We start from the raw sequence: 16331 nt of genomic DNA on the forward strand, positions 1-16331 counted from the left end.
GAGGGAAAGCCCGTTACACAAAGCTGGACACGACCAGGCTCTCCGGCCCAGACACACACGTCCACACGCGCGCACTCCCGGCACCGTGGCGGACACGCTCCCCTCCATGGCAACGGCGCTGCCCGCGGCAGGATGCACCGGCCACGGGGACGCGCCACGCCCCCCACCAGGCCTCGCGTGGGCAGCATGTAAAGAGCAGGCTCACAAAGCGGCACGGAACTAGAAATAGTGGGCGAACAGACCAAACCAGCACTTTATTTTAAAAAGTTTATTCTGTGGATTTAGAAATCGGAGACTTTTCCACACCCGCCGAGGAAATTCAGCCACACCCGCTGCCGGACAGTGTGGGTGTGTGACCAAACAGGAGTCGTGCTGACGTGCCGTATAAATCGTCTGTTAGTAAAAAAATACACTTTAGGGCACAGCAACCCATCACAAACTGCAGGAGGAGGATTCTGCAAGAATTTAATCAAACTAGAGAATTCTGAGGAACTGTATCTTTTAAATGCAGCACTTAAAAATGTAACAACTCTGTGCATTCTTTTTCTTAAAAAAATGACCTTGTGTCGTAAAAATGCGGCTTTATTGCTGCCGAGGTCAAAGTTCAAGGCTCAAGAGGTACAGGAGAGAATACAAAGGTGGCTTTAAGAAACTTGGTTCTGTTTATGTATAAAAAAGGTCAAGTTTATAAAAGTTAATTTACAAACCAAGAACAAAAGTGGTATGCACGCATTATGTACAAGCATCCTTAGAACATCAAAACTGTCAAATGCATAGCCAGGAAACAAAACCACCACTGCCCCTTGCCAAAAATAATGGAAAAAAAAAAATCCCCAAATCACACCATCATTTTCTTCCGGGTGATTCCAAACTGTGAAACCACCCGAAGCACAACGGACTCAACCTGTTTCATGATTCAGTATCTGGGTGCACACGAAGCCAGAGAAACTGGGTCACACGCAGAGGGCGACCTAAGAGTTAAAAACAGGAGGGTAAGGCATTCCTGCTGGTTAGTAGGTCTGGTGATATGGTTAATTTATGGACCCAGAGAGGCCACGGGACCAGTCACATGCTTTGGTGTCCTTCCCTAAGAAGCCGTGTCCACGTACAATCGGTAACTGTCTTCACTCGCCCCCGCCCCGAAGCTGACTCCCCTTGCTGTACATTTCTGTTAGATCCACTACGCTGGTTACAGAGTCCAGGTGCCTCTTAAATGTGTGCCTATTACCTCATGCAGAGTAAGATGAAGCGTGTGCGCCAGGCCGGGCCACGGCCGGGCCAGTGCTCTGGAAGGACAGAACTCCAACGCACGCCCTGGCTGTACTGGAACGGATCGTAAGGGAGCGGGCAGTGACCACAGGAAGCACGATCGCGCGAAGCAGCCGTCTCCGACCGTCTCGCCAACCCACTGCTTTCGGCGCACGGCCGGAGCATGCTCGCCAGCTGTCCCGGTTCAAACAGCGGCTCAGCCCTACCCCGCGGCATCAGTCCAAGGACAGGGCGATACTTCAGGGAGCGTTCCATTTAGATTTAGTAAGTTTAACCCCAGTTCACATTATCAATCAAGTTCTCTATCTTCAGAATTAAAAGTGGTCGATCAGGACGGAAACACAGTTGGCTCCCACGAGGTAATTTGGATCTCCAGGAAGACACTTGTTCTGCCAGGTTTTGGGGTCACCTACGAGAGAAAAGAAGCCCCTGTCATCCAGTTGCCACAATGCGCTGCGACCACAGGCCAACAGACAGACATTTGGATACAATTCCCTTCCATTTCTTTACCATACTGCACTTGTACCCAAACCCTAAGCGCTAGATGACCACTCGAGGTGGTGGGGCACCCAGCAAGGCAGGGAGATGCCGAGTCCCCCGCCGTAACCTGGAGCCGTCACAGCCGATGTGATGTGCTCTGCACACACTCCGAACCTCTCAGCCTGTGCCTCAGTGCACACGCACCGGAACCCAGGACTCGGAACAGCACATGCTCCAACAGTGGGGAAGAGGCAGGGACCACACGCCTGGGGTGCAGTGTGCCAGAGCCCACACACTTCCCAAGGGTTGGGCGTGATTCTACGATCCCCAGCTCGGCTGAGAACAACTTCTCACACTCAACTACAGGCCAACGAGCGCAAGCCCGGGAGTCCGGAGCAGGCCCGGGCGCCGAGTGTAGGCAAGCTCGTGGGGGCCTGAAGCCCGGGGGTGTCATGGACGCGAGGAAGGCCGGGCGGCTGTGTCTGGGGTGTCCAAGGTGAGGGGTGCTGGAAGCACCCATTCTCAACCAGGGGCCAGGGAGGCTGCTCAGCACCCCACAGTGCACAGGACGTCCCCACAGCAGAGGGTCATCTGGCCAGATGTCGGCAGTGCCGGGGGTGAGAACCTGCCTCCAGCAGGCTGCCGGCCACCCAAGCAAGGTCTGAGCATGGCTGGCGCAGCTCAGCCAGACTGCCGAGTGACGCCACGTCACAGACGTACAGGGGCTCGCGCACGCTGCAGAGCACCCCGAGGAAATGAGGGCGGGTAACTGGAAGTAAGCTGGAAAACCCTATCTGTAGGCTCAGGTTTGTTGCCAGTACTCGCATTCTTGTCAGGGCTCAGTCAGCGGCCATCGCCCTGTCCCCGACTTCAGGCAGAGCTGCAGTCCCAGAGCCCCAGTCACGCAGCAGGACAGCACAGAGCGCACCTCTCCTGGGTGAGGATGCTCCTTCCTGTGCTAATCCAGTCAAATCGCTTATGTTTGGTGGCATAAAATACTGGAATAACAAGTGGAGAAGTCACGTAGGCTTCACATACCACCTAGAAAAAAGTCACCTATAAATGAGTAGCTGGGAGACGGCTGTTCTCGGACCCGTGTCCTGATCTGGTTCAGAGCTCGTGCTACAACCTGATTCTCAGACGCTTTCGATGCTGTCTTATTGCTGGTGATTTGATGAACATTACAAACGGTTTCTCCGGGGAGCCCGAGGAAACAGCTTTTACATCAAGCGGGTTAAAATTCAATTTATTAACTTACTGCAGAAAATGGGGCACCTGTGAAACACTTAACATGTGACGTTTTGTCTTGGGCAGTATGACAACATCCCCCTATCCTCTCCACTAGGGGGCTCTGCTGCCTACTGCCCACACAGAAGCACACAGTCTCTCCCAGGATCCCGCACCAGCTTCAAGCACGTGCTCGGTACCGCAACTACGGAAAACTCCAACCAGTAACTCATCGGCCACCCGAGGAAGTGAGAAGCGTGGAAACACAATGGAAGCCTTGTAACTGTGATCGTAAGACCAACAGCCATTTAAACAGTGTGCTAACAGAAGTGACTTAGAACTGCACACTGAAACCGTGGCCAAGTGTAACGCAATGGTCTCTGACTTTCAGGTTGCTCTGAAGTATGTACTTTGTAGACTGAAAAATTGAACAGTAACCAAAACCAGAAAGTACATGAAGGAACCAGGTCCCTTCAGGAGGAGGTGACAATGCCCGTTATGTAGGGCAGTACCAATGCTCCCATTGCCTCTTAAAATTATTTTATTGATTCATTTTTTTAAGTGAGGGGAGAGAGAAAGAGAAAGAGAGATTGATTTGTTGTTCTACTTACTGATGCATTCATTTCATTGGCCGTCTCTTGTATGTGCCCTGACTGGGGATCAAATCGAAACCCTGGCGTACTGGGACAATACTTGAACCAACTGAGCTACCTGGCCAGGGCTCACATCTTAAAAAATGTGACAAGAAATAATTCTGTTGAACACCAGGAAACAGTCAACCTCTGGCCAGACCGTCCGAGCTCAGGGCAGTGTGGGCCACCAAGGGCTTCCACAGCTGCTGGGCCCACAGGCCCACGGGACATAGGGGGAGGCTCACTAACAGCAGGGGAGCCCCATTGCCCAGGGTTAATCAATGACAGTCCCCAAAGCCCCCAAAGGACAGAGTGAAGACAGCATACCCGACGAGGAGTCGGATGATTTTAGAGCAAAAGACCAACCGTCAGGAGTCATGGACGCACAGTGTGGCAGGCGCAGCTCCACGGGCTTCAGGAACTTGAGGCCGTGGGGCCCACACATCACCAACGGGCTCAGCAGGGTCTCACCTGGGGGTGGGGAAGAGGTTAGCCTGTCTCCCTTCTGCACCCTGGTCCCCTCGCCCTCTGCAGGAGCATGACTAAGCCACACCCGTCGTTTTAAATGTCCCAGCAGCCACTTGAACCCAATTTACCCCACATCCTGCCGACGTGCCAATGCAGCACACTGCTGGCACTGTGTCGGACACTCCAGCACGCTGTCACCCATGACAGCCACAGGGCTGGCGGCTCCCGCAGGCGACCCAGGAAGGACATTCAAATGTACTCTTTACATGTTACTTACATCTCGTATTTTAGCGCACACCCTGGGCAAAGGGGGTCTACGCAGGGCCAACCTGTCAGCTCTCTGGCCAACCGTCACACAGCGATGCGCGCACGGCAGGGAAGCAGTGCTGGACGACTCCTAAAGAGGCCGTCCCCACGGTCATCGTGTCATCCTGACAGCCAGGGAGACCAGGACAGCAGCACCCCGGTTCCCTAAGGAGCCCGGAGCTCTGAAACGCACTGCGATGCCTGACAGGCAAGGCACTCCACCCGCCGCTGACTGTTGCTGGGGCTGGGGCTGGGGCTGTGAGGTTCCCCTGCAGGCGACAGGCACCCAGCAGAGCCTGGCCGAGTGGGTGCGGCCTGAGCCATCGAGAAGGAAGGGGTGAGGGACTCCAACGCGAGTTTGGGGAGGTTGGCCAAGGTGCCTGGCGGACAGGAGGAGCCCAGTGGCCTGTCGCCTGCCCCTCACACGTGAAGGGAAACGCCCACGTGGAAGGTCCAGCACCACCCCCACCCCGCGGCCTCGTTGTGGAGCCCGGCCGCGGGCCGTGACACCGCCCGGCTCTCCCTGCACAGGGCTGCCCGGAGAGCCCTTCTGAGAGAGGAGCGTGCTCGCCTGGCCTGCACGGAGCAGGAGGGTCTGGACAGACCTCTCCGCTGAGCCCTGTCTGCGCTCACAGGCAGCTGAGCCAGGAAAGCCGAGCCGAGGAACACACAGGTACCTTTCTCCTTATCGAGAGGCGGGAGGATGCTGTTGTCCCGGCAGACCTTGAAGTAGATCTCCTGCTCCACGCCCTCCGGAATGGCTCCCTGCGGGATGATGATGCTGACGCCGGTCTCGATGGAGCTCAGCACCCCTCCGTTGCTGTTGAACACGCCTCGGGCTGTGGCCACCACGGTGTGCCCGTCCTCGTCGTCATCCTCTTCCACAGCTGAAGGACTGAGTTCAGAAACGGCTGGTGAGTCCCCTCCAGCCCACACAGGCCTCTCGTGACTACAGCCATCGGTGGCCACCTTTCATTGTCTTTCTCAGGTCTTTACTCCAGCGGGTGGCATTTCAGTGACACATTTTACTCACAGTGCTAACTGCTAAGGTTCTTCCTGGAGAAATCAACTGCATTTTAGAAGGTAACTAATCAAGTCACCTTTATCACTGATTTTTAAACCAGAATGTACAAAGCCAGGTACCTTGCTCGCCCAACGACTGCAGTTCATCAGTATCGAGTGCGTTTCAACATCCGCAAAACTAGTGCTTTGAAAGTGATGTCCAGCCCTGGCCAGTCTGGCTCAGCAGTTGGAGCGTAGGCCCGCGGACCAGAGAGTGCCAGTGTTGGTTCCCACTAAGGGCACGTACCCGGCTCTGGTTGGGGTCGTGTGGGTGGCGGTCACATGATGTGTCTCTCTCACATCAATGTTTCTCTCTCTCTTCCTCTCTCTCCCTCCGCTCTATCTGAAGAAAAATACAAAAATGTCCTCAAATGAGGATTAAAAAAAACCAAACTGATGTCCAGTCCCGGTTGAGCTGGTGGCTCCACTTTCCCTCTGTGACACACAGGACAACAGTGCACCAGACAGCGGCCGGCACCTGGGGCCAATGCGATGCACTAACCAGGTCCCACCCCCAGGGCGGTGTGCCCTGGGCCTCCCCTCAGCACTCCAGTCCCGCGCCCTTGCGGCCAAAGGCAAGGCCTCCCCGTCCCACCAGGTGACAGGTCGACACCCTCGGAGACAGCAGCACACAGCAACCACCAGCAGCCGTGGACCCCCCCCCCTCCTGGGAGGGAAGCCCTCGAGCCCATGCGCACCCCGCTCTTGGGAGGCAGGCTCGGGCTGAGAGGGTCTGGGGGCTGAGGTGAGCTTCCGTGTGGCCAGCACAGGCCGGGTCAGCCCCAGAGAAGGACCCCGGGAGGGTGGCTCCGGGGCCCTCTGTCCTCTGCTCAGACAGCAGGCGCTCACTCATCGCCAGCTGCCGCTGCGAAATAAGCAGAACTATCCCGTCGGGTCCCAAATCAGATGACACGGATCCGGCTCTCAGCTCACAGCTGAGCCTACGCCTCCCTTCTTTCCCACCGCCCGTGTCCTGAGGCCACTGGGCCGTGGGATGAAGCCACGGCTGAAGAGCAAGGCTGGGGTCAGATGACCAGGGCTGGACGCAGGCTTCCACACCCTAGCTGTGCGACCTTGGGCGAACCGCAGCGTCACTCAACCTCGGTTCTGGGTCACATGGGGCCATGACAAGGCCGACCGGCCACACGTGACTCAGCTTGGCTGTTGCATGGACACCACCTCGTAGCCCCCGAGGGCCGTCAGCACAACAGCACCGACGCCAACACTGTGGTCAGCGGTTTGAGGTAAAACTATCCTGTCGAGCCCTGGCAGGCCTGCTCAGTGGTTAGAGTGTTGGCCCGTGGACCAAAGAGTCACTCAATTCCAGTCAAGGGCACGTGCCTCTGGTCCCCGGCCCTGGTCCCTCTCAAATCGATGTTTCTCTCTCTTCCTCCCTCCCACTCTGTCTGAGGATAAATGGAAAAATATCCTCTGGCGAGGATTTAAAATAAACAGAACAATCCCGTCGAGTCCCACATCAGACACCGATCTGGCTCTCACCTCACAGGCACGGCTCTGGGCACGGTGCCGACGTTGTTCACTTGGTATCTGGGCTTGTCTGCGTGGATGGAGAATGTCTCCACCCCACTGTCGAACTCGGGGGGCTGCGCCTTCAGGAGGGCTTTGGGAGAGGTCGGGACCTTGGCCGGCACGTCGGGCTTGTGGGCGGTTTCACTCGGCAAGAGGTTGTGGCTGAACTTGGGGCTCTCGAACTTGCGCTCGAACGGCCGCGCGGAGCTCGTGTAGGGTTTGGGGGTGAAGCGGTTGTAGGCTGGAGTGACTGCTTTCTGAGTCTGTTCAGTCCCGTTCACGGGCGCCTTGTCCGGGAAACTTCTCTGGGGGTGGAGCGCAGGCAGAGCGGGGTCCTCTCGGGTCAGGGGTCTGAAAGCGGCCAGCTTGTTCTGAGATGGGGGTGGCTCGGGCTTGGACACCGCAGAGTTCTGAAAATCCAATGACACTAAGTTACCTGAAAACAAACAAACACACATTTAAAACACTTTAAAAGGTTTCGCAGCCCCTCTGCCCTCTCTCCAACTCAACCTGGTGTGGGACCCAGGCCCCGCTCAGGGCCACCAGTCAGGGCGCCCCTCAGCGCCGGAGGCCGCGCGACGCTGCGGGGGGCTGCGTGGACACGGGTCTGTGGGCGCCTCCCGCCGCCAAGTCAGGGCCATGCTGCCGCGGGTCCAGAGACTGGCCATCCCCAACGTCACAGCAAATTTGGAACAGAATGACGAATTTGGCTGATTTAAAAAAATCAGTACTGAAAACTCAGTGTAACTAGAGTCAAGAGAAAGGCCACACTTTGGGGGAAACTATGAACAACGTCCACCTGATAAAGAATTAGGATCCCCATCCCGTGAACACCTACACGTCGTAGGAAAGACTCAACCTCACAGGAAGATGGGCTCAGACTTGGACGGAGGTGAAAACTACACTGGCCAGTATCCAAACCACCTCACTGTGGATCAGGAAAATGCAAACTCCAAAAAAAACAAAACCCTTTCACACCCATCAGATTAGCAAAACTTAAGTCTGGCGATGCCCAGGGTCAGAGGACGGGATGCGCAGGAATTCCCACGTGCCACCGTTGGCACGGTGAAACCAAGGCAACCGGATCCACGAGATAATTACGCAGAAAATAGCAGCCCACGCCCTGGCCAGCTGGTTCAGCAATTAGTGTCGGTCTGAGGACCAACAAGTCGCGGGCTCGATTCCAGTCAAGGGCTCCTACCTCAGTTGCGGTTTGTCCCTGGCCCGGCTGGGGTTGTATGGGAGGCAACCAGTCAATGTTTCTGTCTCTCTCCCTCCCTCCCACTCTATCTGAAGATAAGTGAAAAAATATCCTCAACACTCCAACTCTTTCAGAAAAGAGAGAAAGAAGGAGCATGTCCCAGCTCTTTTATGAAACCTGCAGAACCTAACACCAGAACCAGGCACAGACATTCTGAGAAAAGGAAGTCATAAACCCAAACTCCTGTGAACATCGTAACATAACTTACTCCAGTAACAGAACACAGGAGGAAAATCTCATGAGCACCTTTCACACCTGCACAAACAACATCTGACACAAGGATCTCGGCGAGGCGGGGACAGGACGACGCCCTGAACCTAACAGAAGGCAGCTCGTTACAAACCCCGCCGCCAGCGCCCCAGAGCTGACACGTCACCTCCTCCTCCCGGAGACGGGAGCAGCGGAGACGTCTGCTGTCATCATTCCACCCAGCATTTTAGTGGAAAGCGAGGAAAAGAAGTGAAAGGCATGAGCACTGGAAAGTAGGAGGTGAAACTGCCTGCAGACCTGACGGGGTGTTAAGAAAATCCGATCAATCTACAGCTGCAACCTGTCTGGTTGAGACCTGGCCTGGAATCTGACTCTTACGTATACAATAGAAGTACTGTTTGTAGCAGCAAAATGTCAACAGGAGAAAAATAAGTTGTGGTATATTCTGAGGGCAAATATGGCTTTTTTTTTTTTTTTTTTGAAAGGACCAAATAAGAAAAGGGGTGTTGGGAGGTGGAGGGAACAGGTTCCACTTCAGGGAGTCTGATGAAAGGCAAGGAGACAAAGGAGACATGAGGGCAGTCTGGAGAGGCAGCAGGGTCCAAACAAGGGGCTTTCGACAAGGAAACAGGCGGCTCCGAGTCTGCAGTCTGCACGTAGAGGGAAGGGCTCTGTGGAGCGGGGAGGGCTGAGGGGAGCAGGAGGGGGCAGAGGGGCTGGCCCAGGAGGAGGGAGCTGAGGGGAGCGGGAGGGGGCAGAGGGGCTGGCCCAGGAGGAGGGCAGCAAGGACTCAGCTACCAAAACTAAGGGACTGGATCTCTGTCATCCACTGTGTTGAGATTTTGCTACAGAACGTAAGTGCAAGAGGCAACGTGCCAAAGGATACATATTGGGTGAAACTTTACATCTTTCCTGTGTCCAGGGTGATGAGGGAATATAACAATAATTTTTACAAACCACCATTCAAATACTTAGAGCGGACATACTGGGAAACAAAACTACTTCCAGAAACTGAGCTGCTCTAATAGAACGCAGTCAAGTACACTCAGTGAAGGCTTGTTCAGTGTAAAGAATGGGCAGTCATAAAGCAGGTGATGCACTTCTATCAAAACCCTGTTTTCACTGTTCCCAGCTTAGATGGTGTTCGTATTCTTTCTTTCTTTTTGTTTAATATCAGGGTTTTTTAACTTTTTAAAATCTTTTTATTGATTTTTAGAGAGAGGAAGAGAGAGTGAAACATTGATGTGAGAGCGCAACAACCCCTGGCCTGGCCCTGGCCGGGAAGGGAACTGGCAACCTTTTGGGGCACGCGACAACACCCAGACAATTGAGCCACACTGGCCAGGTCTACGTGTTATTATTATTATTTTTTAATGTTTTTGTTGGCCCTGGCCAGTTTGGCTCATCGGTTAGTATGTCGGTCTGTGGACCAAAGAGTCAGTCACAGGTTCGATTCCAGTCAAGGGCACCTCGGTTGTGGTTTGTTCCCAGCCCTGGTCAGGGTCATGCGGGAGGCAACCAATCAATCTCTCTCTCTCACATTGATGTTTTTCTCTCTCTCCCTCCCCCTCACACTCTGTCTGAAGATAAATGGAAAAATATCCTCGGGTGAGGATTAAAAACAAAAACCAAACAAACAAAAAACATTCTTATTGATTTTTTTTTAGAGCAAGAAACATGGATGTGAAAGAGAAACATCAACTGGCTGCCTCCTGCACGCCCCCTACTGGGGATCGAGCCTGCAACCCGGGCACATGCCCTGACTGGGAGTTGAACCAGGACCTCTCGGTCCATGGGATGACGCTCTATCCACTGAGACACACCAGCCAGGCTGTATTATTTCTTATATATATAAAAACACTTTTCTTAGACTTGAGAATTTAATTTTGTAAATATTACTCTAGTATAGTGGCATTGCCAACTCCGAGTGGCCTACCTTCCCCATGGGCTCCTTTAGCATGGGTGTGGAGCGAGGAGCTGGAGCCCAGCGCAGGGGGCTGGGAGTACTGGGAGGGCAGCGGGGGAGGGGGCGGCGTGGCCTGGACGGGGTCATAGCGCTTCTCGCCAAAGGATCTGTCCACAGCATCAGAATCAACGGACTTTCCCCTGTGAAAACATGAAGACAATGCCAACACCTGAAAATGGACTTACATGAACAAGACAAGTTCTCATTCTCTAAGTTAAAAAAAAAATCTAGTAATTTCACAGTTTTTTCTCATGACTACAACTACGCTATCAAAACAGGCAAACGAACCCACCCCTCACCAGCACAACAGAGGCAAAGACAGCACAGGCACGTTAAGAACACCAGGAGACACCCAGCATGATGGCAACCAGGAGGCAGGCGGAATTCTGGGTGTGCTCGTAATGTTTCACTGTGTTGTTTACAATTTAAGAAAGTTTTGCAAATATTTTCAAAAATATTCATTGGCCCAAATGTCCCTTGGAGTCACTTCCAAGTCGTACCTAAGGTGCAGGGCTGGTGCCTGGCACACTTGGGCAGCGCAGAGTGGTGTCAGACAGGGTCGGTCAGTTGTTCCAGTTAAGGTCGGACAGTACATGTTTTTGGCTTTCTGGGCTGTCAGGGTCTCAGAGACAACTGTCCGAACCCTGTCTGAAGCACCAGGGACAGTATGTGCGTGAACGAGTGGCCGTGTCCAGGACACCGGAGCCGAGAGCCCTGGTTCAGGCTGGCCCTCGCTGGGCCGGGTCCAGGCTGGCTCGCAGCAGTGAGAGTTGCCGACACTGCTGAAGGTCACAGGGCTCGTTCAAGCCCAGTTGTGCCGAGTGCTTATCTTCTCAGACTGCCCACTGTCACCGTGTGACACATGAAACACACACAAGAACCTTTCAGAGACCCATGACCGCCACGTTGCCATCCACACCTCTGCAGAGCGCCACGTCACACTGGCTTTGTGTGCACCAACCACAGACACACATGGACGTCCACAGAAGACTTTTGTTTTGTCACTGGCTTTAAAACCAGGCCGTTAGCTTGCTGTCCACATTTAGATTGAGGTTTGAAGGGGACGGTCAATCTGGAAGTGCACATAACGCCAATGACACGGCAGGAGACACCTGAGCACAGCGGCACGCGTGCCAGTCTTACCACTTGACGTTCCTTTTCAAGTAGTCATAGCTAGTGTAAGAGCCAAGAAATCTAGGTGACGGCAAAGCAAGTGCAGCAGAAAAATGGAAGGAAATGGTCAATCTGACTAAGAAATTTGTAGCAAAGGGAACTAAAATGTCATTTTAAAATATCGACCAGAAGACACACACCCACCTTTTTTAAATTAACTCGGTCTAGAAACATCACTGACGCCCAGTTAGCTAGAGAGACCACCAGGCCATCCACCCCCAGTGACCTGTCCCGCCTCCCGCCCCCACTCTGGTGCTAACAGTGAGCGCCACGACATGTGTGCCCCTCCCCGCAGTGGGGACCCAGAAAGGAAGTAAACCCCTCGGATAACCGCAGGTTCTGGGTGAGGACAAGATGCTCTGTTGAAGGCCCAGCACATAAATCTTACGCTTAGGTCTCCGGCCGGGCACAAGCCCGGACCGGCGGGAGACTGTCCCCAGACAACCCGTGCCTGAGGCGGTAACCTGCTTTGAGATGCTATCGCTCAATCTTCCCAGCTCCAGCCCAGCTCTCCCGAACTGTAAGATGGGGTGCCATCGGCTTGCTTTCTGGGGCACCTGTCCTGTGCTAATAGTGAGGACTTCTCCCCTGATTCCCACCACTTTGGGGGGGCTTTCCACTGGAAAATAAGCACGTTACCCAGAAGGAGGGAACGCTGCTCTTCCTGTATTCTACTTCAGGAAGTACAGGCCTGTAGGCAATCTGTTGGTGACAAACAGCAAACCGTTTTGAAACGTAGGACAAAGAGGGTCCCACAGGTTAAACCATTTTCCAGTCATGAATGAGGCGAAAGCGTAGCAGGGAAGCACAGAAACCGCTTCTCCTGGAGTCGCCTTCCAGGGCCCTCGCCCCGCTCCCCATCCTCTCTGCAGGGCACACCTCCTCCGGACCCTGCGCCAGAGGGGGGAAGGGCAGGCTGGCGCCCATCGCATTCCCCGTCCATTTTTACTGAGCCTCTGACCCGCCACCACCAGCCCCGGAGCCGTGTGCGGGAACTCAGGGCGGCTGGCTCCTAGGACACCGTGCCCTGCGCGGAGCTCCATCGCAATGTAGCTCCATCGCAACGTAGCTCCATCGCAACGTAGCTCCATCGCAACGTAGCTCCATCGCAACGTAGCTCCATCACAATTTAGCTCCATCGCAATGTAGCTCCATCGCAACGTAGTTCCATCGCAACGTAGCTCCGAGCCCCCCACCAGACACTGAGCGGCGTCCTAGACCCTGCCTGAAAGTCACAGATCACAACTGCGTTGTCTTCCTCCCAGAAAACCAAAAATGCCTTGCTAATTGATTTCCCAGCAAAACTTTAGCCCTACCTGTAGTTTTCTTTAGTTTGTATTGTAGTCACCAAGTAGGTAAAAGGATCAGTAAAATCGCTCTCCTTACGCTACCCACTGGATCCTCTTCTAACAGGAACGAATGCATCTGATGATTACAAGGCCGGGCCTCCGCCTGGGCGAAGGGGAGCTGCTGACGGCCCCACGCTGAGCTCACCTCTGTACACACACTCTGGGCCCCTCTCTACCTTGTGGTGGGGAGCAGAGGCCCTGTCTGCGTGAACTGAACCCCAGCACCCCGAGTCTGCCCCTGAACTTCTCACCAACTGCCTTCTCTGTGGACAGCTGAACGGACGAAGTGGATATGGGCTCAAATCCAGACCTGTGGTCCGGGCGGCTTTCTGGTGTGCCTGCGGCCTGGTGGACTCTAGTCAGTTACTCACACACCAGTGCAGTGCTGCTACGGAGGGAACTTCGAACCTCATGTCTCTAGCCTGTTGCGTTTTGAGTTAATTACAGGGAAGATGATCTGGACGGGCTCTTTTAAGGAGCACCCAGGCTTCCCTGAGCTCCGAGACTTCCAAGCATGTCTGTCCGATCTCTTCCGGACGCAGGGACTTAGGACGTGCTGAGCCAGGTCCCCCGAATGTAAGCAAATTCCTCATGATAAACCCACCTCTGTCCTTCCTTCTGTGGGTCGGTTTTGCTGAAGCCTGAGCCCACCTGTGCCTGTGTGTTTACACCCCTCTCAGGACTCAGTCCCCCCAACTCAGGGTTCAACCAGAGATGCAGATCCAGCAGGAAAGAGGAACCCACACAGGCACAAGTGAGACCGTACCCCAACAAAACCCACCAGGGGCAAATGAACAGCCCAGGGAAGGAAGATGACAACAGGGAGGGTCCAACAACTTGGGGTTCACTGCCAGCTCTGGCCGTCGCGTCCCTCACTGGGGCGTGGTTTCCTGGTGTGCACACTGGACCAAAAATCTGTAAAGCTCCCCACCCCCACTCCAATTGTAAAGAAAGACAAGCTCTTTCTCGTCTTGAAAAAACAAATGCTACCTTTCCTCCAACAATGTCACCCCAACACTCCGTTTTTAGAGTTAAAAACAAAGAAACAGAAAACAAGGAAAGGAACCAGCACTGCCTGTGCTGCACCGACTGGAGAAACTCCAGTCCACAGCTTATTCTTTCTAACACCTGTTCCTAACGCAAAACTCCACGTATGTGCCGTCAGAGATGAACCAAGAACGCACACTGCCTGGAGCTAGAAGGGGGCCCACGCTGACCCCGGGCCTACAGAGAGCGTGCACTACGCACTCAGCCACTTCCTTCCAGGTAGACCCAACCGCACGGGCCTGACTCCACGAGACGCAATCGGACCTTCACGTGTCATCTCGCTCACAGAAGGTGACCCTGTGAAACAACTCACTTCGAAGAATAACTAGAAAGGTCTGGCTGATGCTGAGTGCGCGCCGGCTTGGCCAGCTCGGAGTGGCCTGCAGGAGCGTGTGTGGGCGGCTTGTTCTCGAAGCTCCTTCGGTCGAAGTAGGAGAGCTGTTTCCGGTAATACTCTTCATCTTCCTCGGGATCGTAATGATGGGACCGAACAATGTCTTCAGGGGGTTTCGGCTGAGGTTTCTGAGGTTCTGGGATCCTGACAATGAATGGCAAACGGGACAGCTTTTAGGGGTTGATTTCACAAAGACAGCGGAAGAGACACACCGTTCGTCTTGCCCCTCACTGCCGGCTGATCACTCAGGACCTCCCCGAGCAGCCCGAGAATGGACGTGACCTCCGTCTTCACACGAGGCTCCCGAGGCAGCCCTTTCCGGCCATGCTTCTGGACACCATCTATGAAGCTCACAACCACCCGTCGGCAAGAGGCCGCACAGCAGGTTAAAAGCGTTAATCAGAAAAAGAACAAGAAGTGAAGTCACACGGTGGAGAACTTCTCCAGCACACTCACCCACACCGGCACCGAGGAACAGCCGAGAGGGTGCCCCAATTTAAAAAAGATTTTTTAGAGAGAAGAAGGGAGAGAAAGAGAAAGACACATCGATAAGAGAGAACATCGACTGGCCGCCTCCTGCATGCTCCCCCCTGGGGATCTGGCCCACAGCCTGGGCATGAGCCCTGACCCGGCACAGACACGGCAACCACAGGTCGAGGGTGGGCGATTTTTAAGAACTCTAATCCAGGATCAAGTGATCCTCCTATAAGGAAATAGCTTTGTCAAGTCCAAAGGGCACAGAAAGCAGAAGGGGAAGAAAGTTATTTATTTATTTATTTAATCCTCACCCGAAGACATTTTTCCATTTTTTGTTCAGGTACAGTGGGAGGGAGAGAGAGGAAGAGAGAGAGAGAGAAACATGAATGTGAAAGGGACACATCGAGTGGCTGCCACTCGCAGACCAACTAGGGCCGGGGACAACCTGCAACCGGAGTACATGCCCTTAGCGGGAACCGAACCTGGGTTTCTTTGGACCGCAGGCCGACCTCTAACCACTGGGCCAAACCAGCCAGGATGAAAGTAAGTTATTAGGCAAATGAATACATCATGGTGTATGCTCTGCTTAGCACATTTTAGAAACCTGGAATCAAAACACACGTAACCAGCCCTGGCTGGTCTGGTTCAAGGGTTAGAGCATTGGCCCGCGGACCAGAGAGACCTGGGTTCGGTTCCCGCTAAGGGCATGTATCTCGGTTGCAGTTTGTCCCTAGCCCCGCTTGGGGTCGTGTGGGTGGCAGCCAGTCAATGTGTCCCCCTCACATCAATGTTTCTCTCTCTCTCCTGCTTTATCTGAAGGTAAATGCAAAAATGTCCCTGGGTGAGGGTAAAAAAAACAAACAACAACAAAAATGTGACCAGGTTTTGCATCAAACAAGGGCCAAGCTTCAGTTCTTACAAGTTTATTTTATGTAACAGCCCGTCTGCTAACCACACGGGCTAAAGGAGACGCCATGAGAGCTCACAATTTCCCGAGAAGCACTATTTCAAGACAGGACTGAACAGGAGGAAGACGTGCACGTCACACGGTTCCTCTTCAGTACGAGCACAAGAGTGAGGAAGGGGAGCGTCAGTCAGGCGGAAGCTGTACTCCTGCCCACGCTGTCCCCTAGGAGCAGCTCACGAGGCCACGCCAAGGGCCCAGCGGCGGGTTCCGCTCCCCCTGCCCAGTCCTGCCGTCACCTGCACTGCTCTCCAGGCTTGGCGAGGGGCAAGCCACCGGCCGTGCTCAGTACACGAGTGATCTGTCGTTTGGGCCAGTCTGAATCTGTTTCCTTACCCCTCAAAACTAAGAGTCTGCGTGTTTGAAAGCACTTTTAAAGCTAAAAATCATACTACAAGTGTTAGAGCTTTAAAATTTTCATTTTAGCCCTGGCCCAGTTTGGCTCAGCGGTTGGAGCGTCAGCTGTGGACCAGAAGAGTCTCGAGTTCGGTTCCTGCTAGGGGCATGTACAATCAA

The 16331-nt window shown here is 54.0% G+C and overlaps 1 protein-coding gene across 6 annotated transcripts in view; it reads right to left on the reverse strand.

Annotated features, from left to right (window-relative positions):
• Window positions 1-288: 288 nt before the first annotated feature.
• TJP1 (tight junction protein 1) overlaps window positions 289-16331 on the reverse strand; it is a 73509-nt gene continuing 57466 nt past the window's right edge. For 3 of the 6 annotated variants that reach the window (XM_036277835.1, XM_036277831.1, XM_036277832.1), the window contains 6 exons: window positions 14294-14518; window positions 10382-10551; window positions 6945-7410; window positions 5060-5277; window positions 3936-4079; window positions 289-1678 (listed from right to left, as the gene is read on the reverse strand). In XM_036277835.1, the coding sequence (XP_036133728.1) occupies window positions 1584-1678; window positions 3936-4079; window positions 5060-5277; window positions 6945-7410; window positions 10382-10551; window positions 14294-14518 (1318 nt within the window). In that variant the 3' untranslated portion in view covers window positions 289-1583. The remainder of the gene's footprint in view (window positions 1679-3935; window positions 4080-5059; window positions 5278-6944; window positions 7411-10381; window positions 10552-14293; window positions 14519-16331) is intronic. The other 3 variants (XM_036277837.1, XM_036277834.1, XM_036277833.1) reach the window with 2 other exon arrangements.

The sequence above is a fragment of the Molossus molossus genome, unplaced genomic scaffold (genome assembly GCF_014108415.1).
Source record: "Molossus molossus isolate mMolMol1 unplaced genomic scaffold, mMolMol1.p scaffold_m16_p_24, whole genome shotgun sequence".
NCBI lineage: Eukaryota > Metazoa > Chordata > Mammalia > Chiroptera > Molossidae > Molossus > Molossus molossus.